At 44.6% G+C, this 27337-nt stretch overlaps 1 protein-coding gene across 3 annotated transcripts in view; it reads left to right on the forward strand.

The window, feature by feature from the left end:
• LOC138953806 (girdin-like) overlaps positions 1-27337 on the forward strand; it is a 124588-nt gene that overhangs the window by 46722 nt on the left and 50529 nt on the right. For all 3 annotated transcript variants that reach the window (XM_070325737.1, XM_070325738.1, XM_070325740.1), the window contains exons 4-5: positions 16489-16558; positions 18304-18446. In XM_070325737.1, coding sequence (XP_070181838.1) covers positions 16489-16558; positions 18304-18446 — 213 coding nt within the window. The remainder of the gene's footprint in view (positions 1-16488; positions 16559-18303; positions 18447-27337) is intronic.

Genomic DNA, 27337 nt, shown 5'->3' on the forward strand with positions numbered 1-27337 from the left:
ATTTGTTTTGAATCATTATTGGTATTTTGACAATGTGGGTAGCAAGGAAATGAAAGCAATTGAATGTAAGTCTTAGGTACCATTGTACCTAGGAAGAGAGACGAGAGATAGGAGTAGGTTGCAATAGCTTTTGTAGTCTTTGAGTTTTGTTTTTGGAAAGACATTGTTAAAGAAAAAGAAGACAATTACAGTAATGCAATATTTATTGTGAAAACCAACGATTGTACAAATAACATGTGAGGCAACATTATGTCTATGATGGTGTGAAGAAAATTAGTTATGATTTATACTATTATTATTTAGACTTGAGACTGAATAGCAAAAGGCGAAGTGTATGTTTTGTGGTGTGAATTGAAACAAAATGAAAAGTGTAAATATCTGGGAAATTGTGGTTTAAAGACTTCGTTATTTCTTGATTGTTATTTACTATTATATTGAAGTGAATAGCAAAACGCTGTATTTGAAATTAGCATGGGATTTATATAAAAAAAAATTAACTCTAAAAGGACGGATAACTCCTATATGGTTTAGGCAAATGAGGCTAATTAGTATGGAAGAAACACTAATTTTTGCTCCTTGGGGCATTCAAGGCAACAAACAACCACATACATCTGATTTATAATTTAGTGAGACATAAAAAGCTGTATGATAATTTTGTAGTGATTGAAAAAAAAGGATATGATACGTTTGAGATTGTTGGCAGGGTTGAGCAAAAGTGTGACCGACTCAGCACAGAGATGATCAAAGAGATTGCTTCGTAGTCTAACAGTGTTGTGACGAGCGTTGGCTAATGGTAACGAGTACATATGTGTGTAGTTGTGGTGTGTGTGTGTTTGCGCGTTGGTTTGGATTATGGGTGTAATTTGTAAAACAGATGTGACAGTAATAATGGAGTTCACATCAGTGAGGTTAGTTTGAAATGGAACACACGCACGTTTTTGAAAAAACAATATGAAATTTTGAACCATGAGATCTTCATTAAATAATAAACTCAACATCAGCAAAACATCAAAGCAATTATTAATAAGGTTTGAAAAGCTTGACTTACTATGTTAAATAGTGGATTGAAGGCTGAAAACGTCATTTACAAATTACATCTGAGATGGGGAGGGCGGGTGGGGGGAGTGCTGAAAGTGTGGATGAGAATTAAAAATAAAATGCTGAGTGACAACAGGGAGGTTAAAGGCTGCCCTTTTCGTAGCGTTCATTAATTAATTCCTATTGTTTACATGTGCCAACAATGTTATAAAACTGTACCTAAGGGGATATAATAACGATTGGCTGTAGCTTTCGAACACAGAAAAAATTATTTCAGTATTGCAATGCAAAGTGGTTTTGATAGTGTCGAATGTAAACAGAACAGTGGATGTTTTCCGGAAATTGCGAAGTTAACAAGAATACAGAAAAGCGCGCTTTCCTGCTTAGCACAATACGCTACCGCGCTAATCTGGCGTGTCAATAATATCACTACGTTTTGGACGTGGATGGTGAGCGATTTCCTTCACGCGGGGATTGACTACGCTGTTCTGTCTGTGTTGACGGTCTAAAAATAGCCCAACCTCTGCTTTGAGACCCATGTTCACCACCGCCCTCAGCTAATTCAAGAAATCACCTCCCTCCTGCTAGGTACACGTGCACTCAAGTGAACCTCTGCTTTGACCTGTGTTCCAAGAGTCAGATGATAGAGAGAGAAAGCGAGAGCGAGAGAGAGAGAGAGACACACAAACACACATAGACAGAGACAGACATAGAAAGACAGAAGCAGAGAGACTCAGAGGGAGACACAGACAAAGACATACATACAGAGAGAGAGAGAGAGAAAAAAATGTAACTGATCTCGTGAGAACGGTTGAGGCCTTGCAAGGTTTTGACGGCAACAATAATTATTGTAGTTCTCTAAGACTTTATTTCTGTTTGAATTGTAATATGTTGGGAAGACATATTTATCAATTGATCAACAAAATAAAACATAATACAAAACGACACAACATTGTTAAAATCATTATTGGCCAACGTTGAACGTTTACGAAGGCCTCAATCTTCCCGCGCCGTAGACCAGATTAATAGGTGCTTGATTTTAGTATTTTGATTTTACATAACATTAAACCTTTCTTGGGGTTCATGGTCATGGCAACAGCCATAATAATATTATATCATGTATAATATTACATTTCAGCATATGTGAATTACATGTCATCATACCAAACTGTCATGCATTTTTATTCCCACATCATTCTGATTGATCACAACCAAACCTACTATCAGTGGACACATCCAAATGCAAGCGCCTGTTCTTGACAACTTGCCACTGATCTAAAAATATAGATCAGTGCAACTTGCTGGGTCCTTTGCCGCCACAGACACTGTTTGGCCTGTAGGTAAAATGTACAATGTATTTTCTGATTTGTGCACAAAAGCTTTTTTTTCTTCTTTTTCTTTTTTTTAACATAACAATGTTTAATGTCACTGTATGTTTGAAAGACCATGGTCACATTTGTAAAACAAATGTTAAATTAGAAAATAAATAACATTTTGGTTCATGATTTTTTCCTACACCTGTGCTGAAAATAAGAAATAAAAATGTCGGTTTATAAGTCACTCAAATGCAGCGTAGAATGAATGGTTTGAGTTTGTTGCGGTTGACCCTGCACAGTTCGACCTATGATGTTTTTGTTGAACAATTTTGCCGTCACACCTCCCATAGGGTGACGTATTTCACAACTTCCTGTGTTACACAAACTCAGTGATAACCAATTTTGCCTTCACCCCTCCCATAGGGTGACGGATTTCACAACTTTCTACTGATGAACAATGTTGCCTTCACCCCTCCCATAGGGTGACGGATGTCACAACTTCCTGTGTACATAAACTGATGACGTATTTCACAACAAAATGGCGCTGCCCATGGTCAACCTCGAAACTATCCGTATGAATGGGGGCCTCCTGGCCCCCATAATAATTGTGCACACACCTACGCTCAGTGGGCAGATTTGGACTCGCATTTTGTCCCATGTTGATGTAATTTACCCTGGGTCTATAAATTTGGTTCTGCGCGCTGGTCTTGCGGGTAGAGAGACGAGACTGTTTTTCGAGGGGAGCAAATTTTAGAGCGCTGTGATCGTCATTGATCAGACATTGTCTGTGACCTGCAGGTTAAGTGGTTGTGTCTGTTGTGTTTGGAAGGTGGGGAGGTCGTTGTTTGTTTTATTGATGACCTTGTTTACCACAAGCACATAGCGTTTTCCCTTGCCGTTATCTAATTAGATAGTTTCTTTTGTACATTTTTTTCAAGGTTTCTTTTTAGTTCTGTGTACGTCTGTCCTTCATCCGTTTACGGTTTTGAATAAAAACTGATGCGAAACAGACAGAAAAAAAAAGAAACCGTCTTATGACACGCATTCCAGGGAAAAGTTCGGTTTACTGACAAATCTGGCGAGAGAGAGAGAGAGAGAGAGAGAGAGAGAGAGAGAGAGAGAGAGAGAGAGAGAGAGAGAGAGGCAGGCAGGCAGGCAGGCAGGCAGGCAGGCAGGCAGGAGGCAGGCAGGCAACACAAATAGGGGCATTCTCGCTGAACCAGACTACGCTTACAAGCTTGGTGCCAGAAGAACACTACTATAAGCAGATTCTCTAAGCTTGGTTACTTCTTCCTTAAAGCCTCAGCGCCTGACCATTACTGCCCATTGTCTGAGTCACTGACCAGCTGGTCAAGCAAAGGCGTGAAGTCATCACCTGTGAACTTTTACCTGTGGCGACGCAACGGATGTTTGTCGGATGAGTTAGTAAGACGCGAGGCGGAGAGATATGATGTGGCACTGTGTGTCTGGCCGCCTAATTTAAAACCCAGTCAGACCCTTGGGACGCAACCTTACGGAGTGTATCGGTGCGTAAGTGTTCGGACCCACTGATAGTGAAATTTAACGGCACTCTCGGTGAAGGTTGTGTGGTGACCGCTTTGCTATGCAACCACACGCACTTTCTGTCACTGCACACCAGTTCCTGTCGTCCCCCTTCCGTCGTCGTTGCCCGAATGATTGCACTCTACACGGAGCACAATAGGCCGGTGTCACGATTTCATCTTTCGCCTGTGTACATATTTCCCCCTCGATATATACTCAAGATTGAAATGTTGTTTCCTGGTAAAATTAAGAAGTGGAATTATTTATGGACGAAAAGCATATCAGTTTCTTGCATGTGAAGAAAATTGGTGGTGAAATGTAATAGATTTCACCCCCAAAATCGATTTATTCGAAAACGTGTACCGAGTGGTTACGTCCCTTGAGTAAGAAGGGAAACATTTTAGGATGAATCAAATTTCTAAGTTAAATAAAAAAAATTTGGTTGGACAAATTTGGCCCCATGAATGTAAGGTACACAAGGTCGCTCATCAGTACTATCGAAGGGTGGTTTTTTGTTCAGTGTAGAGTTTATACAAGATCAACGAGGCCGAGAATCGAAATATCACCACGGCGAAAGATGAAAACGTCACACCGGCGTCTGGAGGTGTGAACTGTGATCATTCAGTGTGGTTGGCATGGGAAATACAATACTGTATTATCTCAACTTGAGAAATCTCGATTTTTTCATTTGGAGAAAGTAGTTCACGATGTATGAAAGTGCTCGTGGAACGCAAAGTTTGGCACTTGCCCGAACGACTCAAACCCCCCCCCCCCCCCCTCGCACACACACTCCACCTAAAACCTCACCGTAACCCCCACTCAACAACGATCCATCCGCACCTCTCTCTCTCTCTCTCTCTCTCTCTCTCTCTCTCTCTCTCTCTCTCTCTCTCTCTCTCTCTCTCTCTCTCTCTCTCTGTTTGTCGTTTTTGTCATAATTATTCAATAATGCAAACTGATCAACAGCAAGAATTGTACCAGACATTTTGTTGTTGTATTGTAGATGCTGTTTTCCAGCGTTGATCGTTTTGTCTCGGCATGCATGTGTGTGCCATGTGTGGGTCACCGTGCAATCGTCGACATGCCAGAATTCCACAGTCCTCAGAACGACACAGTGCTTCCTGCCTGTGTTACTGCCTGAAAATGCAAATCGCATGTTTCAGTGGTAGGACCCCCCGTCTTCTTTTTTAAAAACCCTTACGTTTTTCGATGACTAATCAAGTTTTATAACTTTGCAACTGTGCTGTCGCCACGCAAATTCATTCCCGTGGACATTTGTCCCAAATCGAAGATCACGTGACCAAATAAACGCAGCAGACAACATTGCTCTTTTCCCTTCACAGAGTCACCAACCGTCAACAGAGTTATATGACCGTGAAATATTAGTTGTAGGAGAATGGACGGATATGGCAAAATGGATTTTTCTCTTGTAGGCTTACCGCAAATCCCTTTATCGGGGTGGAAAGGTTTGTTGCGTGTCGCCGATATGCACACCCCACCGGGCCATTGTTTTCTTCCGCGGCAGTGCACGGATATGGGCGTGAAAATACAATAGCGATTATATAGCTGTTCTGACCTTGATTTGTTGTTCCAAACTTACAAAATGACAGTTTTTGCGTCGATGCGTTGATCTCAGGTTTTGATAGCAGACGCCGTTTCTTATGCGCATTAGTTTTGCGCAGGCGCCACACTGACTTTGGAAAAAAACCTCGATTTGACAACACAGCTGTTAAACAGCTTTTCAGTTTATTAGTTCATTCGTATACGTACAACAAAAAGAAGTTTGATTTTTTTTAATTTTGAACAAGACTACTTATGAAGAAGACCAAAACACAACATCAACGGAAAACTAGAAACAACTGAAGAACTAGGATGCAACAAGGGGAGGAGAAGAGAACAGCTAATCCGTACAACGCGAGCAGACGGCAGAGAAGTTTTCAGTTTGGGTGAATGGCATTTATACTTGTCTCGTCGTGAAGCGAATTATTCAACCTCAGTTATAAACGACTACATGAATGTTAGTGCCATGGGTTGTACATCAATACTTCAGAGGGGAAGTGGGGTATTTAGTGTGGAGTTACGAGATCTATAAGAAAAGCCGAATGCGAAAGTTTGTGTTAGTCGGCAACTGAGCTCACACAGGCACACAAAAACGGCTGTTCCGTTTTACTCCCCTGTTTGTACTACATCTTTCGACTTTTGGCATTTTGTGGTGTTTAGGGACAGAAAATAATTGGTTTAGTCCTGTTTCATCGGGAAGTTAGCAGAAAAGGGTATGCTATCGACATGTGTAAAGCTGAAAAACATTCCCGAGAAGAATTTCAAGTTGTCAGTGTATGCTGTTGTCGATTGAAACACTCGTGTGGTACAGATGGGTAAACCGGAACCATGCGTCTTTGTTATTGCCAATATGCTTTTGGATATTGGCAAAAATGGCCGACTTCCGTAGCATTATGCTTTGATGATCGGAGGAGACCATTCAATCACAGCCCCCGAATTCCCCCACGTGTCCATCAGAATAGCCTATACTCTTATATACTTATAGCGAGTCTTGCTCTCGTAGCCTGATAAAATGGTTCGGTGCGGTTCAGAAAAAGTCGTTACAGGGAATAATCATAGCATTTTGATTTAGGCCAAATAAATCCGAGAGGACGTTAATTTTAAATCCAGAAATTATTGGAATTATATTGGTTGGTGCATTGCATGGTTGGCATATTTTTATTTTTTTACAAGGGAGTAGGCGAAATGTTCACATGGGTTTTCAAGCTTGATTTTCGGCATGAATGAGTTATGACCCTCGAGACAGTCTTTATGTTAATTCGACAGCTTCAATGTATTGACTTGAACTGTTGTGGAACCAGTGGACATTTGAGTGGTCAGTGCATGTGCCTATGATTGGTACCAGACATCCCCCCACCCAGACGGGTCAATCTCTCTGGCACAAGGCTGGACTGGTCAGTTTTCCCTCCGGCCACTGGTTGCCCGTGTGTTGATGTTGAAGTCTTTTGTCACTGCTGCGCTCGTGGAATACTGACGGGGAGCATGTTTGTACGGGGCACTCTGGTCGATTTTCAACACCAGTCGGATTGACAATGTTTTCTTTGCGCGTATAGATTGCTTTTCAAGAAGTGGGGATTATGAACGAAGAAGGGTGATAGAAGAATTTGTTGCAAGCGGAGTGGAGGGGTGGTGGTAGTAGGGGAGGAGTGGGGAGGCAGGAGGTGTGTATTGAGTTTCTTGTTTGGTTTGGGGGGGTAGGGGGTATAGAGTACCGGTTTCGTTTTGGAATGTAGATCTCACGGATATCGAAATTTAAAACGGACGCCGCGTACAAAGGGCTGATAAGTACACACAGTGTTGTATTCATTCTGCTTTCGCACATCAATCAACCCGCCCCCCTTCGCCGCACACACGCACGCACGCACACACACACACACACACACACACGCTCACACGCGCACACACACACACACACACGCACACACACACACACACACACACACACACACACACACACACACACACACACATACCAGGCTTATACTCATCTCGCTCTCAACATAAAAGTAACTATCATCTGATTCGTATTCAGTTATTCCGTCAGCTCGTAGACCTGCCATTGAAAACCACCACCTGAATCACCGGAGCGGAATTGAGCGAGTTAATAAGACAGACAATAGCGCTGCGCACTGGGTCGTGACAATTAGCGTGAGTAATTTGAGCTAATCCACTGGAGTCAGTATCACTGGTGTAAGTGGGGTGTGACAGTCCGGTTCTGGGGACCGCCCCCACATTTATTTCTGCCTTCATAATTACGCGCGTTTCCAGTCAAGAAATTCCAGGCCGCTCTGCTCGGTCGCGGAGTCCCAGAATAACTGGTCACTCGTCACTGCAGATTAAGTCATGCGTGAAGCCTGAACGCTCTCCAAGTAAAAGTAAATTTTAAGGGGCTTATTGTCCGTCAGGTCTTAATTGCCTATATTGGACATGAATTGGTTTATACGATTCGAGTTTTACGCCCTCACGGCTTTTTGATGTTTGCGTGTTTAGGTGGTATCAGCCATCTGCACTTATGGTAGAATGACCAAGATCTTTAACGTGCCATTGTGGTGACACGGGGGTGGGAGATGGATACCGTCTCTGGGTCTGCACATAAAGTTGACCCGTGTCCGTCCCGGCCCGGATTCGAACCAGCGACCTCTCGATCACAAGTCCAGTACTCTACCACCTGAGCTACCCGGGCCCCTACGCTCTCCAAGACGGGGGAAAGGCTATTTATTGTCCAAGTAAGGCTGATTGCCACGCCTGGTTGGGTTGAGAGAATGGATTGGCGTGAGCCGACGAGTAGGGGGCTGGGTCACAGCAAAATTGACATGTCTATCAGGCATTGTTCGAAAGGATTGATTAAAAATGTTGTATGCCTTTACAACTCGAGACAATTTTGTTTTGGAAGTAAAGGACCACAGAGTTTGAGCAAACAGAGCCCAGCCTTTACTTGAACTTCCCCGTTTCCTTGATCCCTTTCTCCCCAGAACATTAGTGAAAAGCGGTTTATTCTCATGTGTTTTAAACAGGCTGGATGAGAGGGCTTGTGGTTGTTCTGTGTGTTGTCCTTGGCCCCGCTGGTGCTGTTTTCTTTCTCTTAACCCTCCCTGTAACTGTCGTTGCAATTAGTCTAGATCGTGTTAAGCTGGAGAGAGATTAGTCGTGTTTGTGTATGCGATCGATGGCATTGTGTTTCCAGACTGGCCACTTCAAGAACGGGCAGGACCGGGGGAGAGAGAAGGCCGGGAATGAATACAGTCGTGGGCAGCTGTCGATACAGTCTTTCATGTCTACAAAGTTGGCTCCCAAGTCACATGCCATGCCATACATGTATCTAGATCATGCTTCTCTGTGTGGGTGGAACAATATCATCGCTGATTATTTCCGGTTATTGTTGACGGGCATTCTATAGCTGTAGAGACATAATCTAAGTCACTCACTTTGAAAATACGTTTAGATCGTTTGAATGTAGTGGTGAAACAATATTTGCGCTCATTATCCCTGGTAGTTGTTATCTGTAGAATTGTTTTCCAAGTCACATACGTTGAAGTATGTGTTTGTATGAAAGGTTTTGACCATATCGTCGGTGATTATTTCTGTTCATTGTTAACAGAAAATTGATATCTGTAAGGTCGTTTCCCACGTCACATACCTGAGACATACGCGCAGAAGTCTCTACGCATGATTGGAACATTATCGTGGCTCGTTATGTCTGGTCAAATTCAATAAATTATGTAAACAGTCGTTTCTCAAGGCGCGTACCGTACTATAGAAATAATATACTAAACGTATTATATACAAGCGTTTCTGTTTGTGGTTGGAACAATATCGTCGCTAAATATTTTTGATTATTGTAAACAGACATTTGATATCTATAGAGTTGTTTCCCTAGGCAATTTTTTTCTCCAGAAAATACATAGATGTATCATGTTTCTACGCGTGGTTTGAACAATACCGAAACTGATAATTTCCGGTCATTGTTAATGGATATTCGATATATATACATAAAAACGTTTCCCAGGTCACATTCTTCAAAAACACTCACATATAGTTGTTACCACGCGTGGTTTGAACACTGTAATTGCTGATTATTTCTGGTAATTTTCGACCCAATTTTGATACCAACAGTTTTTTCTCAAGTGACATACCGGAGGCATGCATGCATCGGTGTTTGTCGCTGATTAATTCTGGTCATTCTCGACCAACATTTGATACATACATTTTTTTCCTGGAGTCACATACCGAAGACATGCATGACCATGTTTAGGTGTTTTTCGTTGATCGATTCCTGGTCATTGTAAGTTGTAGCTTAACAGTTGATGTCAGACGAGAGGAGAATAATCAAGCGGACATTGCTCAGGTTTCACACACGTGATTCAGGATAGACTTTTCGTCTGTTGTGTCCGACTGAGTGTCACGAATCCAGAGCGTAATACCAACACAGGCTTGGCCTGGATTCTTCGTGAGAAACGTGGCTCGGATGGAATGTACAGGTACGATAATATGGCCAAAATATTTGTTATGCATGTAGTTGCTAACTGAAATGGTAGCGGTCTGTCACAAAAGAGAAAGGATATAATATATAGCAGAGGATTGTTACCCTGTATAACTTGCCCCAAATATCATAGATTTGTAGTGGATTGCGAATTTCAGCGAAGTTGCCCGTAAATTAAATCAATTAAAACTCGGAACTTTTAACAATCTCAAAAACCTCTTTCTTTAGGCTGGTAACTGGCGCCACCTCGCGGCAAGATCACACGAGAAAGAAAAAAAAACGTGCATTGGTCCCAAATAGCATATCGGTTCGTGTGTAAGTCGTGCATTTTTTACGGTAAACAGACAATGGTCGGTTCTGGTGAGGTTATGCCCCTTCTTTCTTTCGGTTGGTAACTGGTGCCACCTCGCGGCAAGATCACAGGAGTTGTCTCGCGTTATCACCCCAGAACAGGAGTTGTCTCGCGTTATCACCCCAGAAGCGCTCATTATAGGACGCGTTTTTGCCGTCTTGTTCTTGTACCTGCTTAAACCGTCCAGCGAGAGATCGTGTGCGGACACCATTGACAGATACGTTGAATTGTGAAGGGTTGCATGTTGAGTGTTTGTGTCTGGGATAATACACGTTGTCCAGTCTTTATCGCGGTATTGGTAACTGTGATAATACCCGGTGTCTATAGTCTTTATCATACAACCATGTGTATGTATACAAACAAGTAAAGCCTTGTATAGCGTGTGGAAGATTAGAGAATTAAAGACGAACATCCTCAGCCCCCACTCCTTTTATCGAGCCAAGCAACACAACGTTACTCGGTAACTGATCATTCAAACGACCGTTTATCATATCAAAGTTCATATCACAGTTTACCGGAATGTTATCATTTTCTACTGAGGACGGCAACGGCATAATGTTCTTAGGAGGGGGGGGGGGGGGGGAGAGAGAGGATAGTGACAGTCTGGAAATTCGAGGCGAAAAAGTTAACGCAAAACCTGCCTTGCCGATACCACAACTTACCGTATTTGCTGATGAAACGAAGGCAGCAGGTTTTTTTTCTTTTTCTATTTTTGTGTTGGTGGTGTTTTTTGTGGTGTTTTTATTATTTAATTATTTTTTCAACTATTATTTGAGCGGCGTTTGTGCCGACTCGAATGATGGACAAACTTCACTGGCTATGCCACCAGTCTTTTATGGCCACAGTATAGCACTCTTTATCCCCCTGATATCATTCATTGGCTCTACGGTATCACCAAAGTCCCGAAATACATATAATAGTCAGGATCTTCAGTATCATCAAGCTCTTGACACCATGCGGGATAGCCCTCGGGCCTTTTTACGAGGGGTCACGGCGGTCACTCAGTTCATGACAATAAACGCTCTTAATGACATGTAATTGAGGTCAAGTGTTGCACCCAGGATAGACACTGGCATTGCACTTATCACACGCATCGCCTAGCTCTTAATGGCCAGATAAACACCTACCCACAGGGACCTGTCTTAACCACTCTTGGGAAGGTGATGACGTTCAAACTGTGACCATGACAATTTTTCTTCTCAATTACTTGTACTTGTCGATTAATACCACGCCATGGCGGCGATTCATGTGGCAGTATTACTTAGTCGTCACGACCCTCATACAAGCGCTCTTGGGTATCGTTTGCCATGATGAAAGCGAGATTTTCAAACAACATCTAGGCAGCCTTCTTGCTTGGGGGGAGCGAAATGAGGGATTGCTAAGCATCTTTGTTGTGTGTCTGATGAGTATGACCATGACAGTAGACTGCTGTCATAAAATCCAATTCCCAAGTTTCAGGGTGTCAAAATTTAAATCATTTAACAAAATCTTAGAGCTCTTTGGGGGAAGAGAGCAGCCACAGAGCAATTACAACATAATTTCTTTAATCACAATCAATGTTACACCGTTATCTAACCCATAACAGCACCGTAATCGCAGATAATTGTAGGTTTTGCAGTTGCCTCTAGTAAACCTGGCTGAATAGCGCTGTGGACACCTGCACTGTGATGTCCAGTTTACGATGGTCAAGATGACCAAGAGAGCTCTTTCCAACAAACTTGTGCTGGGCAGACACAGTCTCGATGGGCCTACGAACTAGCTGAGTTTTACATCCTCTTAGGACCTCAGGGGTCCTCTTCACAAAGGCCAAGATGAGAAGCAGCGTTGTAATGGTGTTGTTTGAGAGTTTTATGACGGCTTTCACGGGACATGTTTAAAGCCACTGACGAGGATGTAATCCAGTCCCCCCAAAAAAACGTCTCTAGGTACTGATTGTCGGAAACTGTGTTTCATTACGTCTTTACAGGCCTCTAAACCTATTAGAGACCTAAACTATTGATACTTACAAGAGTACTGACTGCACGTGCGATGGTATTCTCTTATGTGACGAGTCCGTGTACATGCATTAGAGTGAATAATTTGTTTTAAACTAGTTTTGCCTGTTTTTGCGATTCACTGCATGCTGCATTGCCCGTCTGGATGGAGTGCCCTGAGTGCCACAAGTTTTGTCCTATTTCTGACGAGTTTTGACAGATACTGCGCCTTGACTGATCAATCATGTTTCTCATAGGACTAGGAGGAGGATTAACGTGTTCACTGTTACCGTACACTTGTCGAACCCAGAAAGAAAAAGGTTTTTTTATTCTACGGGTTTGTTTGTTAGTAAGTGAGCTCGTTGAGAAGATTGTAAGTACATACTCGTTGCGATGTGATTTAGAACGAGACACAGGTTAAAATTGGCGCGAAATTGGCTTCCGTTCGGGGTTTTCCGCATGAAATCGGTAACTATTTTTGTAACAAAGATCGAAGTTCTTGCACTGATTCAGGTCGGTCACAGACATCGTGTCATCGACTCCCGGTTCCGTAATCCGACACTTCCTGTGATTCAGCCTTTGAAAAAGAACAAAGAGATCAGTGTACAGTTAAAAGATGCTGGTCTTCCGCCTGAACAATCGCTGTTTGGTTCAGACTTTACCGGTCGTTTAAAATATGATACGTTTGGGTTATTTACAGCAGTCTGAGTCGAATACAGCAGTCTGAGTCGAAAGCGCGTGCGTGTGTCTGTTCATCCGGTGTATGTATGTATGTCTGTGCTTGCCTTTATCTGTTTGTCTGTGACCCTGTCTGTGTTTGTGTGCGCGCTCAAGCTTTTATGAAAAGGGGTGTGAATATAGTGTACGTGCATACGGGTGTGTTTTAGCACGTTTGTGTGTTGTTGTGTTGGACAATGCCAGTTCTAAAAGCATGTTGAGATTGCAATTTGTCAGTGCCAAAGCAGAGAAATTTGAGCGTAAAAAATTGTCTTGATGATGTCGAACTTTCTACGACATAAATTACCAGAGTCCACGAATGCGATTTAATCTTATGAACAGAGTTTCTCTTACCAGACAGTCAATTTAAGCGTCCAATACCCAGACTAGACCGTGATTTCTTTTTTGATAAACTCACGGCACCTTTGAACAGCAAGAGTTCGTTATTTACTGCAAGTCTCGATACCAATTTACCCAGCGCTGGCAGTTTTAGAATATGAATAATGATAGGAATTCGCTTCGGGCAGTAAACCTAACCAGACGGTATCACTTCATAGGCGATCCACTGATTCAGAAGATCGATGAAATCAGAGCAGACCAGTAAATTGTGGCTTTGATGTATGGTGTTTTCCCGTGTAGAGTGACTGTGTGAGAAGGGTTGTGCGGGGAACACTTGAGGAGTATAAGAGAGAGATGAGATTCCTGTTGTCAAGAACATTGTCAGTACGAACAACTTCAAAGGAGGGAAGAGTGTTGTTTACAAGCTTTGTGATTGTGTGTGTGTGTGTGTGTGTGTGTGTGTGTGTGTGTGTGTGTGTGTGTGTGTGTGTGTGTGTGTGTGTGTGTGTGTGTGTGTGCGTGCGCGCGCGCGAACGCACTAGGGAGAGAGAGAGAGAAAGAGAAAAGAGAGAGCTAGATATTGAGAAAAAGAGAAAAAGCGCGATTCGTGGCATGCTTACACCGCCCCCTATTCCGCCTTTTTGCTACAAGAACAAACGGGAGAGGGATAAAAGAAAAACATGTGAAATATATTGCCAATTAACATAATCCTCCTTCGTAATTCCTTGTGGTTGATGTCAAGTTCTTTTGCTGTATGAAAATGACCACACAAAAGTAGACAAGCCTGGTCTGCTTTGCCTTGGAATAAGTCAGGAGCCGAAGCTGATCAATCAACCTTTATCGTCTGCACTACGTCCCAGGACGCTTCCCGATCCACCTTTTTTTCCCCTGATACACCCACCCGTATTTTTAGCCGTTATTCCACCCATGAAAATCTCGTTAATCCTCTACTGGCCCACAGAATACCCGTGTGTATCGATTTTGTTCGAGAGAACTCGCACTGCCACAGCAGAGCCATCAGGAATCCACAAACAGCCGCATACCCAAAAGAACGGCAGTTCGCGATAATACCTTTTCGCTCTGGTTATGCCTTTGTCAGTGGCGAAGGAAACTAATGTGTTGTTGTCGAAGGTTGCCTTTAGACGATAATGGTAATCCCTGATATTTATTTTGTGTGTTCGATCTCAAGACTTGGTTGTGTTTATGCTGGGTAGGACTAGGAGGGCAGAGAAAACTGTGGGATTTCACTGCCCCACCCCTTTTCTCTCTCGCCGAATGCATACTAGATCGATGATCGATGCTTATTACAAGTATCACACCAAACAAAATAACAGTTAAGTCGTTTAACACCAGAAGTTCAACAGAAAATGGATCCAAAGGCGAAAATGACAAAGATCTTTGATGTTTACAACGATCGCTACAAAATTACTTCTGTTTAATATATTATAATTACAGTCACGTGTTTAGCACTTGCATGCCACCAGAGTGATGAACCAGAAGTGTTTGATCAGTAGAAAAAAACCCAGCAAATTTGTGCATTTGCCAGTTTAAATTTCAAAGATTACTGTTGAATAACAGGAATCAATGTCTTTATTTGTGATTTTGCTTTACTTTACAAGTTAGCACCAAACCTCAGCAGCGTCCTTTTAATTATCGAGATCACTGTGATTTTTTTCGTAAATTCAATTTTGGCTTGTTTTTTTCCATGGGCATATAAGCACCAAAAGTTAATTTTTATTTTATTTTTGTGGGTTAGATATCAATAATTCGACAGTGCTTGTTGTAATTACTGAGACTCTAATGATCAATGTAAATAACACTTGTGTCGCTGGTATGCCGTCATACCTTACCCCTCCTGTTATAACGGGTGGTCTGGTTGGCGGGTTGCCAGTATGACTCGCTCAGTAAATCAGGCGGAAGACCATATTATTATTACGATCTTTTGTGGAGGAAATTCTTTATGAGGTCTATTTCACGGTTATAATACATTTATTCTGACACCCGCCTGAGCTAGGTGTGACCACATTGACACTTGTGACATTATCGTTGCTCGGAACAGAAGCGGTTTAATTTCAGTCACGCTCGCAAAACACTAAATTATTGAGGAAAGTAGGTACACAGTGACACAAAGACGTTTGCATTTTCAAAACTACCTCTCAACTTGCAGGCAGGCAGGTGTTCGTGTGTGCGTGCGTGCCTCGTGTGTGCGCGCGCGCGCGCGAGAGAGAGAGAGAGAGAGAGAGAGAGAGAGAGAGAGAGAACTGTATGACTTGTGACTGTTTCTGACTTTCTCAGCTTTCCTCGCCTCGTGCTACGAAATGCCCGAGACTTGTCAGTGTTGGTTCCACCCACTTGGGTGATCAAAGACCATTAGCAGAGAGTGCAGGATTAGTGGATTACCGATTCTTTTAGTCATCCTGCAAGTATCAATACGGGGCTGTGCGGGCAGCGAAGAATGTGCCGGATACACGCATTCTTTCGATCACATAACCAGTTCCGTACGAAAACATCTCGCGATTGCGTGGCAGACTGGCATAATAAGGAGGTTTTAATACATGTGCGTAATTTCTCCAATGCTTGGTTGTTTGGGGGTGTGGATGAGAATGTTTGTATGTCTGTGTGTATATTTGTCCCCCCCCCCCCCCCCCCATCACCTTTATATCGCTCTCTCTTTCTCGAACCCCCCCCCCACACACACACACACACACACACACACACGCACACACAGACGTTACCTCTCTATCTCTTTGTCTCTGACTGTCTGTTTCTCTCTCTCTCTCTCTCTCTCTCTCTCTCTCTCTCTCTCTCTCTCTCTCTCTCTCTCTCTCTCTCTCTCTCTCTCTCTATTTAAGAAGTGCACTCATATAAGTGTACTAACATGTTATTATCTATACTACTATCGTATAACCCATCTTGTGCAATATATAGGTCCCAGCTACCTCAGAGGACGTATAGCTTCAATAGTCAGTCAGTCTATTATCTATGCTAACGGCCTTTCAGACAACCTTGAAATTCTGAAGGTATTTCCTGTGAGTATCGTCTTCGATGAAGATTTTCCTTCTGGGGAATTTGATGCTAATGACTGTAACGACGATGGAGTAATAGTAGAGTATGAAAAATAGCAGGAAGTAAAACGAGTAACAATTTGTTTTGCCTTGTGTGTGTGTGCAGGATGTTCTACAGCAGCTGTTGATCTGGAAGTTACCCAACATCCAAGCAATATGCAGGGAACCCGATAAAGGTCAGTGCTTATACTTTTCCTGGCATCTTTGAGACAGAGACAGACAGGGGTTCGAACACACACACACACACACACACACACACACACACACACGCACACACACACACACACACACACACACACAAGCAGGACCCGCGCGCACATACACACGCGCACAGACACATACACACACACACACACACACACACACACACACACACACACATACATACATACATACACACACACATACACACACACACACACACACACACACCGACACACACACATATATACACACATACACACACTCAGACACACACTGACACACACACACACACACACACACACACGCACATAGAACCTGTTTTCTTAGTGTAATTATGAGCATTCTTTGCGAGATTGTTTGTTTAATGGTTGATTGGTTAAATGTTTTATTATTTTACACAGCCATCAACTCCAGGGCCATTTATTCATAACGATTAAAACCAATACCAGAATTTTATCTGCATCTGACGGATGTGGCTTCGAAGATTGTTCGTTCGCTCAGCTATCTTTAAAACAAACCTCAATTCTTCGCTTTTGTGGTGGTGCATGAATCTTTCTCCTTTCGTAGGAATTCCACCTTTTTACATTTAGTCAAGTTTTGACTAAATGTTTTAACATAGAGGGGGGAATCGAGACGAGGGTCGTGGTGTATGTGTGTGTGTGTGTGTGTGTGTGTGTGTCTGTCTGTCTGTGTGTGTGTGTAGAGCGATTCAGACTAAACTACTGGGCCGATCTTTATGAAATTTGACATGAGAGTTCCTGGGTATGATATCCCCGGACGTTTATTTCATTTTTTCGATAAATACCTTTGATGACGTCATATCCGGCTTTTTGTAAAAGTTGAGGCGGCACTGTCACACCCTCATTTTTCAATTAAATTGATTGAAATTTTGGCAAAGCAATCTTCGACGAAGGCCGGGGTTTGGTATTGCATTTCAGCTTGGTGGCTTAAAAACTAATGAGTGAGTTTGGTCATTAAAAATCGGAAACTTGTAATTAAAATTATTTTTTTATTAAACGATCCCAAAACAATTTCATCTTATTCTTCGTCATTTTCTGATTCCAAAAACATATACATATGTTATATTTGGATTAAAAACAAGCTCTGAAAATTAAAAATATAAAAATTATGATCAAAATTAAATTTCCGAAATCGTTTTAAAAACTATTTCATCTTATTCCTTGTCGGTTCCTGATTCCAAAAACATATAGATATGATATGTTTGGATTAAAAACACGCTCAGAAAGTTAAAAAGAATAGAGATAAAGAAAAGCGTGCTATCCTTCTCAGCGCAACTACTACCCCGCTCTTCTTGTCAATTTCACTGCCTTTGCATCGAGCGGTGGACTGACGATGCTACGAGTATACGCTCTTGCTGTAAAAATGCAGTGAGTTCAGTTTCATTCTGTTAGTTCGACAGCTTGACTAAATGTAATAATTTCGCCTTACGCGACTTGTTTAACCTCTCTAGAACTTCATGTTGAGTATGGCCATAGGAAATCGACACATTCAATCGATTTTAAAGCTTTAAGCAACACTCTACATCAGTGTGTAAATCAATTTCCCTTCTTCTCTTACATTATGGTCAAGATAAAGCGATGAACTCTTCAAAATTGTGTCTTTTACTGTCGGTCGATCAGTTTTTATTTGGTTGGATTTGGCAGACCTCGTTTCCACCTTTATGACCATTTTCTATACTCCTGTCTGTGTTATACAGACAGCAGTTTCGGTGAGGTGCGCAAGACCCTGCTGTTGATCCTGGGCTGCGCCGTGCAGTGCGAACACAAGCAGACCATCGTTGAGGGCATCAAGCGTCTGGACTTGCATGTGCAACATGCCATCGTTGGGCACATTAAAGAGGTCAGTTGGTTTACTGGCTGGCTGGTTGGTTTGGTTGGTTGGCTGGTTTGGTCTGCTGACTGGCTTGGTTGTCTGTCTGTCTGTCTGTCTGTCTGTCTCTCTCTCTCTCTCTCTCTCTCTCTCTCTCTCTCTCTCTCTCTCTCTCTCTCTCTCTCTCTTTATTTGGTTTATTGATTAGTTGGTTTATAGAAAATTTATTTCCTCGAAGGCAGGCATGATACGGTAATGACGAAACAAATTACAATCAGGGGCACGAACTCGCACAAGAGCGTTTGTTTGTTTTTGTTTCTTTCTTTGCTTGTTTCTGTGGGGTTTTCTCTCTCTTCATTTTCTTGATTCCATGGGTTGTCCGAATGACTCAGTAGGTGTATGAATGAATCAACTCGAGAATAGAGAGATCTGATCGACCGACAGACTGATTGACGAAAGGTGAGTCGGTGACACCGCTCGGGCACTGAAGGACAGTCATTTGGAAACTCGGCCCTATGGAAACTCGGCCCTTGTGGAGAAAATTGGCTTTGGGGGGTTGGCTATAACCAATCTTGTTGGACTAATTATCGTGGGCGTCCTGTAGTGGAAGGCGGCATCAGTGTCAGATTTGTTAAAGGGATACTTCCCTCCCGTAGAAGCGTTGTTTATGGGGAGAACATTGGCGCAGCAATATGGAAATCAGAAGAACCCACGATTTTCAGATTTTGCATTTCAGATTTTGCATTTAAGATTTTTTTTGTTCTAAAGATTTGTTCGAATTAAGTTGTACGCCCTCAGTGCCCTTACGCTAAGACTATGAGCACCTGTGTTACGTGGTCAAAAACCTGCTGGGTATGGAACGTGATTGTTTAAAAACAAATAATACACCCCCGGCCCCCCCCCCCCCCCCTCCCCAACCCCATTCTTGGTCCCTTTAAAAATCTGATTAAATTACATATCTTACCCAACTCACATATATATAGCAATTAACCCTAGTTCAGTTCTGGTAACGCTGTACGCGTCCACTTGGTAACAAGGAAGACAACTCTAAAAAAGAGTGACCAATACCCATACTGGTATCAAGTCCAGACCAATACTGAGTCTGTCTTCCGTATGCGTGCGCATATGCCGCCATGATCTCATTCCTACCTCAGCGCTCAGTCAAGTTGGTCGGTCGCTATTTTGTATGCTCTGGCTGTTTTACAGCCGTTGTCACTGAGTCTTTTGACTTTGTTACATTCCTCTTGGTTTTCTACTCTTCGTCTTGACTTCGCTACAATGTTGGGGTGAGATCTTTCCTTGTTTTTTCTTGATTTTGGCGACATTTTGGCCACAATTTGGACTTGTAAAATTTTTCTGAAAATTTTTCGTGAGTCTTTTTGTCATGGCTGATAGTGCCAGGAAGAGGCATACTCCTAAACAGGTGGCTGCTGAGGCCTCTCCGTCTAAGAAAACGCCTAGGAAATCTAAACAAACCGGCCAGGCTGTTGTTTCTGTTTTAGAACCAACCTCCAAGAAATGTATTGATGTTTTGGTCGATTTACCGGCTACCTCCATTTTGCCTGTTAGGTCCTCGGACAAGGTCGTTCTTGAAGATAAGTCTGTTAAAGGGACTTCCTCTTCTGTGGGTTCTGGTTTGGCTTCTGCGGACGTAGCTGCTTTGCTACTTTCGCTCAGTTCGCAGGTTACATCTTTGGCTGCGGAGATTTCTTCCACGAGAGCGGAGCTTCGGGCTCTTCCATCCGGGGTGACGGACGTCGCTTCGTTGGCCAAGGTTCGCCCTTCCCCTTCGGTCACGCACGTGGATGTTCATGCTTCATGGGATGCTGATGACCGTCACTTCCTTTCGTTGAGTGGTCCGTCTTCCGGCGTTCCAGTTCAGTCTAAAGGTATGTCAGCTACGCAAGTAACCGGGTTCTCCGGCCAAAGCGTAGCGCGTTCTCAGGAGAAAGTAACCCCTCTCGTACTCCGTCGGGGCGAAAGTTCTGATCTCTGGGCTGTCCAATTCCGCTCAGGCGGTCGGTCAGTTCAGGGTAAGGACCCTGAGAAGCGAACGGAAGTCTTGGTGCACCCCGCCTTATCGGAAGATTTAGGCCAGGGTGTGCAGCTTCCGCTTCCGCCCTGGGGGCAGGAAGGGGGCAGTAAAGCTGACTCCCCGTTGAACTATGATAGTCAATGTGGGGGTCAGCTTCCGGATTGCACGGATGTGCATGAAGGATGTACTGATGATGGTGCTTCCGCTATGGGGGAATGCACTGAATTCAGGTTGCCGCAGAAGCTGTCAAACGCTGTTGCGTTAGCAGCTGAAACGGCTTTCAAGTATTTCGAGGAAGGGGTGGTTGAGTCTAAGGCTCAGTTTGTTCCACCACCTTCGGCTCTCAGTAATTGCCGGAGTTCCAAGGAGGCTAAATGTCCTTTCCGGTTTCGGGAATCACCGTCTGTGGCCTTTGAGATGTCGAAAGTTCTGATGAAATTTCGCCCTCAGTCGAGTACTCAGAGCTCTACTGTGCCTTTGTTGTCACAACACAGTGAGGCACCTGAGTCGGCTAAGCCTTGGCTTGCTCAAGCTGATCAACAAGCTCCTTCTTGTTCGGCTGGCTTTCGGAATTTCAAATTGGGTACTCAGCCTATCAATCTGATTGAGGCGTTTGCTCTACCTAAGTCAGCTCTTCCGGTTACACCGGAACTAGCCACTCTGAGGGAGGATGGGTATAGTAGGGACAGGCCTGTCCCCTATACTGAAGCCTCCCTTTTGGCATTGGAGGAAACTGGAAGGTCTCTGTTGGAGTTGGCTTCCGTGTCGGAGTCTCTCCAGAGATCATTGTCAAGGTCGATTGCAACTTCGCTTGATCCATTTGAATTTCGGTTTGATGCCTCTTCGGAGGATGTGACTACTCTTTTGGCTACTTTAGCCAGAGTTTCGCAGGAACAGATGAATCTTTCGGCCAGACTGTATACTCACGCAGTACATTCTCGCAGATCGGCTTTTCTAGCTGGATCTAGGATCAGAGACAAAGGCACGATTGATAATCTGAAGGTCTCACCTTTCACGGAGGGCTCTCTCTTGGGTCGTGCATCTCTCGATGCTCTGCAAAAAGAGACTCAAGATGCAAGAGATTTGGCCATTGCTCGTATTGCGCATCAGGGTTTCCAGAAAGCGCAGAGCAAGCCTCAGGTTCAGAACAAGGCACAGCCTTCTTCCTCTGGTGGGGGCAAGGCACAGAACCAGAGCACTTCTTCTCAAGGTAGGGGGCGAGGTGCTCCTTATCAGAGCAGGGGATATTCTTTTGGTGGTTCTAGGGGGTCAGGGCGTAAGCCTCACCCCCAATGATGCCTTCCCGAACCGCTGATCCCTGTAGCCCCCACCTTCGTGGTGGCGGGCGGCCCCTCCAGGGCTCTCGCTTCCTGGTCACACATGGTGGCCAACGAGTGGATCTTAGGGATAGTGCGTTCGGGATTCCGTCGTCTCTGGGCAGAGGGAAAGGCTCCTCTGACCAGGATACCTCCGCCTTTCAAGTTCCCAAGAGACCCGGAGGCCAAGTCAGCTGTGCAGGGAGAGGTGACTTCCCTACTTTTGAAAGAAGCGATCGAGGAGATTCACGATCAGGGGTCTCTGGGGTTCTATGGCAGACTTTTTGTGGTCCCCAAAGCTTCAGGGGCATGGAGACCGGTTCTCGATCTGTCAACTCAACAGATATCTTCGAGTTGTGAAATTCACAATGGAGACTCCTGCCTCTGTGAGAGAGGCTCTCCGGCCAGGAGACTGGGCCACTTCTGGATGGCCGAGTGGTAACGCACTTGCGCTCGGAAGCGAGAGGTTGCGAGTTCGACCCTGGGTCAGGGCGTTAGCAATTTTCTCCCCCCTTTCCTAACCTAGGTGGTGGGTTCAAGTGCTAGTCTTTTGGATGAGACGAAAAACCGAGGTCCCTTCGTGTACACTACATTGGGGTGTGCACGTTAAGGATCCCACGATTGACAAAAGGGTCTTTCCTGGCAAAATTGGTTAGGCATAGATAAAAAATGTCCACCAAAATACCCGTGTGACTTGGAATAATAGGCCGTGAAAAGTAGGATATGCGTCGAAATGGCTGCGATCTGCTGGTCGATGTGAATGCGTGATGTATTGTGTAAAAAGTTCCATCTCACACGGCATAAATAGATCCCTGCGCCTTGAGTCCGAGTCTGGAGATACGCGCGCGATATAAGACTTCATATAACATAACTTCTGTCGACTTGACGGACGCCTATTTGCATGTGCTCATGCACTCGGCGGACAGGAAATGGCTGCGCTTCCGCTGGGGAGAGAAAATTTTCCAGTTCCGAGCTCTTCCTTTCGGTCTATCTCTCTCCCCTTGGATATTCACCATGGTCATTCGTCAGCTCTGTGCCCTGGTGAGACAGGAAGGTGTGCGTTTGAGGGCATATCTGGACGACTGGCTGATTTTACATCAGGACCAGGACCTTTGCAGAACGCACACGCAGAGGGTTCTCAATCAGGCATGGCAACTCGGCTTCACAGTGAATCTGCTGAAGTCGGAGTTGTAACCGTCCCAACATTTCACTTATTTGGGGATGGAGTTCAACACCTTGAATTGGTCAGTCCGCCCTTCACAGAGAAGGGTGGACAAGTTGCAGGCTTTGATTCGCTCTCTTTACGGAAAGAATCTATCCACGGCTCGGGAGTTGTCCTCGCTGATGGGTCAGATGGAATCTATGGCTCCGCTGGTTCCTCTTGGCAGAGTTCACAAGAGGCCTTTTCAGGCAGCTCTGCAAGCAGAATGGAACCAAGCGACTCAAGACTGGAATGTCCAGGTCGAGTTGGGGAGTTGGTTCGGCCATACCACGGGTGTGTGGCTCCTTCCCTGGGTTTCGCAGGGAGTTCCCATTGCTCCCCCTTCCCCGGAGAACGATCTGTTCACAGACGCCTCCCGGACAGGGTAGGGAGCACATCTGGCAGAGCAGATGGTGTCAGGTGTTTGGGACGCCAATCAGGTCTCTTGGCACATAAATGCACTGGAGTTAGAGGCTGTTGCTCTGGGTCTTCAGGCGTTTCTGCCTCTTCTGACAGACAGCCTTGTCAGGTTACATACAGACAACATGACTGTAGCGGCCTACATAAACCGCCAGGGTGGGACTCGGTCTCAGAATCTGTCAGACAGCGCTTGTCGCATACTGATATGGTGCAACACTCATCACATCCTTCTGTCAGCAACATATCTGAAGGGCAGTCTCAATGTCTTGGCAGATGCCCTGAGCAGGGGGGACAAAGTCCTACACTCAGAGTGGACACTGTCCCACCAGGCTCTACATCGTCTCTGAGCTCAGGTGAACAAGCCGTTCATCGACTTGTTTGCGACAAGATTTTCCACCAGACTACCTCTCTTTGTGTCTCCGTTCCCGGACCCTCAAGCATGGGGGGTAAACGCACTCCAGATGGATTGGTCAAGTCTGGAGGCCTATGCCTTTCCTCCCTTTCGCCTTCTGGGCAGAGTTGTGAGAAAGGCAGACATAGAGAGGTCAGCGCTGGTTCTGGTTGCTCCTCTTTGGCCCAGCCAGCACTGGTATCCCGATCTACTCCGTCTTGCAGTTCGTCCTCCAATTCCACTCGGCGTAAGAAAGGGCGATCTGTTACAGCCTCGGTCAGGCATACCGCACGAAAATCCACAAGCGCTACAGCTTCACGGGTGGATTCTGTCAGAGTCTCTCTGCTCCGTGCAGGGGCCTCAGCTTCAACTCTGAATTTGGTGCAGCATGCTCACAGGGATTCAACCAACTCAGTGTATTCTTCACACTGGGCGGCTTGGTCGAAATGGTGTTTGGAGAACGGTGTTGATCCTCTCTCTCCTAGGTCTATGCAGGTGGCCAACCACTTGTCCTGGCTAGCAGATCAAGGAGGTTCTCCCTCTTCTCTGCGAGTTAGGAGATCTTAGATCTCTTCTACTCTCAAGCAGTTAGGTCACAAGATTAACCTGAGTGGGGTTATTGCTAGTGTCATCAAGGGCGCTTCTCTTGACACAGCTCGTTCCAAGGCACAGCTCCCTGCTTGGGACCTGTTTTTGGTTTTGCGGTTTCTTGCTTCTGATGAGTTTGAGCCTCTCCATGCAGCCAGTTTGGTTAATGTGACGCGAAAGACTCTTTTCTTGGTTTTACTTGCTACCTCTAGGCGGGGTAGCGAAGTTCATGCGTTATCGGGACTTTCGAGGTATATTTCATTAGAAAAGGATGGCTCTATTTCTCTTAAATTTTGACCTGACTGTCTTGCTAAGAACCAGAAGCCTGGTCCTGGAGACCCTGATGTATTTAACTTCCCCGTTAGAGCTCTCAGCAGCTACCTGTCTCGGACTTTGCCTATTCGCTCTGAAACACAGAAACTGCTTTTTATCTCCCTCAACACGGTTCGGGGGAAGGACATTTCGAGAGTCACTTTGGCCAAGTGGGTTTCCACAACGATTAGGCAGGCCTACATCTGGTGGCAAAGCCAGTCAAGCGATAATAGAGCAATTTTGCTTCTTACTGCGGCCATGGCTCATGGGCTTCGTCGTTAGCGGTTCTCCGTTCGGGGCGCCTCTCAGAGGTCCTTGAGTCGGCTTACTGGCGCTCTGAAGATGTGTTCATCAACTTCTATCTGAGAGATGTTGCTGGAACTCGACAGGATGGTAGTTCTGCGTTGCCAGCTTTGGTAGCGGCAGGACAGGTCCTTCATTCTTGATATGGTGAGTGCCCTCCACCTATAGTAGCAATCTGCTATATGTGAGTTGGGTAAGATATGTAATTTAATCAAAAATTTTAGTAATAAATTTTCATTTGATTAATATACTTACCCAACTCACATCGTTTATTCCCTCCCGCCTCCCCGCTGTTGGGGGTATATATTTCTAAAAAAGAAGTGAGTTAACTGGGCTTCGGTTAGAATGAAAACATGGCGGCATATGCGCACGCATACGGAAGACAGACTCAGTATTGGTCTGGACTTGATACCAGTATGGGTATTGGTCACTCTTTTTTTAGAGTTGTCTCCCTTGTTACCAAGGGGACGCGTACAGCGTTACCAGCACTGAACTAGGGTTAATTGCTATATGTGAGTTGGGTAAGTATATTAATCAAATGAAAATGTATTACTAAAATGTTTGATTGTGTGCGTTTTCAGAAGTCCGGGTTCCACTGTAAGTCAGCTGATTATGCTATAATACTGAACAGTTTTTCAGATTTGACGCTTGTTCAAATCTAGATGTTGGAAAACATTTGTGTCGGTTTCAAAGTCGCATCGTTTGTGTTGACCGTTAACTTTCCGTTGACAATACCGCTTGAATTGTGTGTGATACTAGCGCCCTGGTCACTACTTTGTCTAGTGTCTGGGTCAGCGTGAACAGTGTTCAAACACCACTGACCGCTGGCTGTGTCCGGTTTAATAACCAAAGCCAGCAGGGCAAGGACCACGCCCAGTCTCGTAAAATTCGATCCCACCGCAGTCAATCCTGTTTGAGTCAGTCGTCGTTTCAAGGCGCAGTCCTTCCCGTGTAAACGTCTCGGCTCGCCATCTCTATTCTGTCCAGACGTAAACATAGGATATATACGGCCATCCCTCCCCTTGCACTTGATACCCATAAAAATGGACGTAAAGCGTCCCGTTTTTGACCGCTCTTGCGATCGACACCTGCATCAGTAGGAATAGCATAGCACGCGAAATACGCAAGGTAGCAAAACAAAACAATCTGTTCAGGGTAGATAATTGGTTTGACTTTCTTCTCGTATGTCAAAGTTGCAAAGTTTTGGCAATTGTGATTTTTTTGTCGAGTTTTCATTCGGCTCTTCCGTTTTTGTCTGGTCGATTTTGAGGGTACCCTTACTTGAGCGGCGGTCACGTGATCCCTGTAAAAGAAATATTTAATCCAAAAGGTGTTCCTGAAGGTTAAGTGAACGGCCGTAACTGGCATATACAGTTTTAATGAAATGACACGGGAATTAATGCTTTAATTTGTGTTTGAAATTTGTTGCAATAATTGTTTGGCCAAGTTTAGTTCACCCACGCTGCACAGCGGGGAGCAGTCAAGATGTTGATATTTGGTAGAACGGTCCAAGTGGAGGGATGGTCACATCCTAAGTAACTGCCTGGGCAGATGTGAGGTAGTGGACAGAAGTGTTTTCACGAGAACTGAGGACTGTGCCTTAGACTTTATAGGCATTCGGAGCTTAAAGCAGCTTTGCAAAGTTGTCCCTTTTGATTCGGCCGGTTGTCGGGCGACGAGAGCTCAGATACTGTAAGTCCCCGGAAGGTTGCCTTGAATCAGTGAAAGGCAATCCAGTTGGTGGGTTTTTGTTTTTTAGCGCAGCACCAGTTAATGTTGCTAATATGCTAATAGGTTCAGGGACCTGTAACTACGTATAGAATGGTGTCACCGTCTGGCCAGTGAGATGGACACAGTTCTTGTGCAGTCCAAGACGTTCCATCCTCCCAATAGGTTTTTTTTCAGCCTCCAGCTGCAATACACCACCAGTCCGACATTGTGAAAAGCTAGCTCGGATGGGAGAAGCATGCAAAGAAAAGAGACGAAAGGATGGGCGTGTGTGTGTGTGTGGGGGTGGGGGGGGGGGAGGGTGGTCAATCATTGAATCTATGTGTTCCGCTGTTTCAATAAAACGCGATGAGAGCCTTCGAGAAAACGGCATCATCCCTACCAACAGTGAGTTTCTCGAGTCTCTACCGCTTTCTGTTTTTGTACTTTCTGTGTGCTGCACGGCAAAGAAAACGAAAGAGAAGGAATTTGCCAAGGGCCCGTCGTGAGAAAGTTCATTAGCGTACTTAGCCAAGGGGAGCGGAACTGGGCGCGGCGAAGGGGGAGGGAGAGGGAGGGAGTGTAAGGAGGCGTTTGGTATGACGGCTTACTAGTGCCAAAACCTCATCATTGTAATTATCAAGGGGA

Source organism: Littorina saxatilis, linkage group LG17 (genome assembly GCF_037325665.1).
Source record: "Littorina saxatilis isolate snail1 linkage group LG17, US_GU_Lsax_2.0, whole genome shotgun sequence".
NCBI lineage: Eukaryota > Metazoa > Mollusca > Gastropoda > Littorinimorpha > Littorinidae > Littorina > Littorina saxatilis.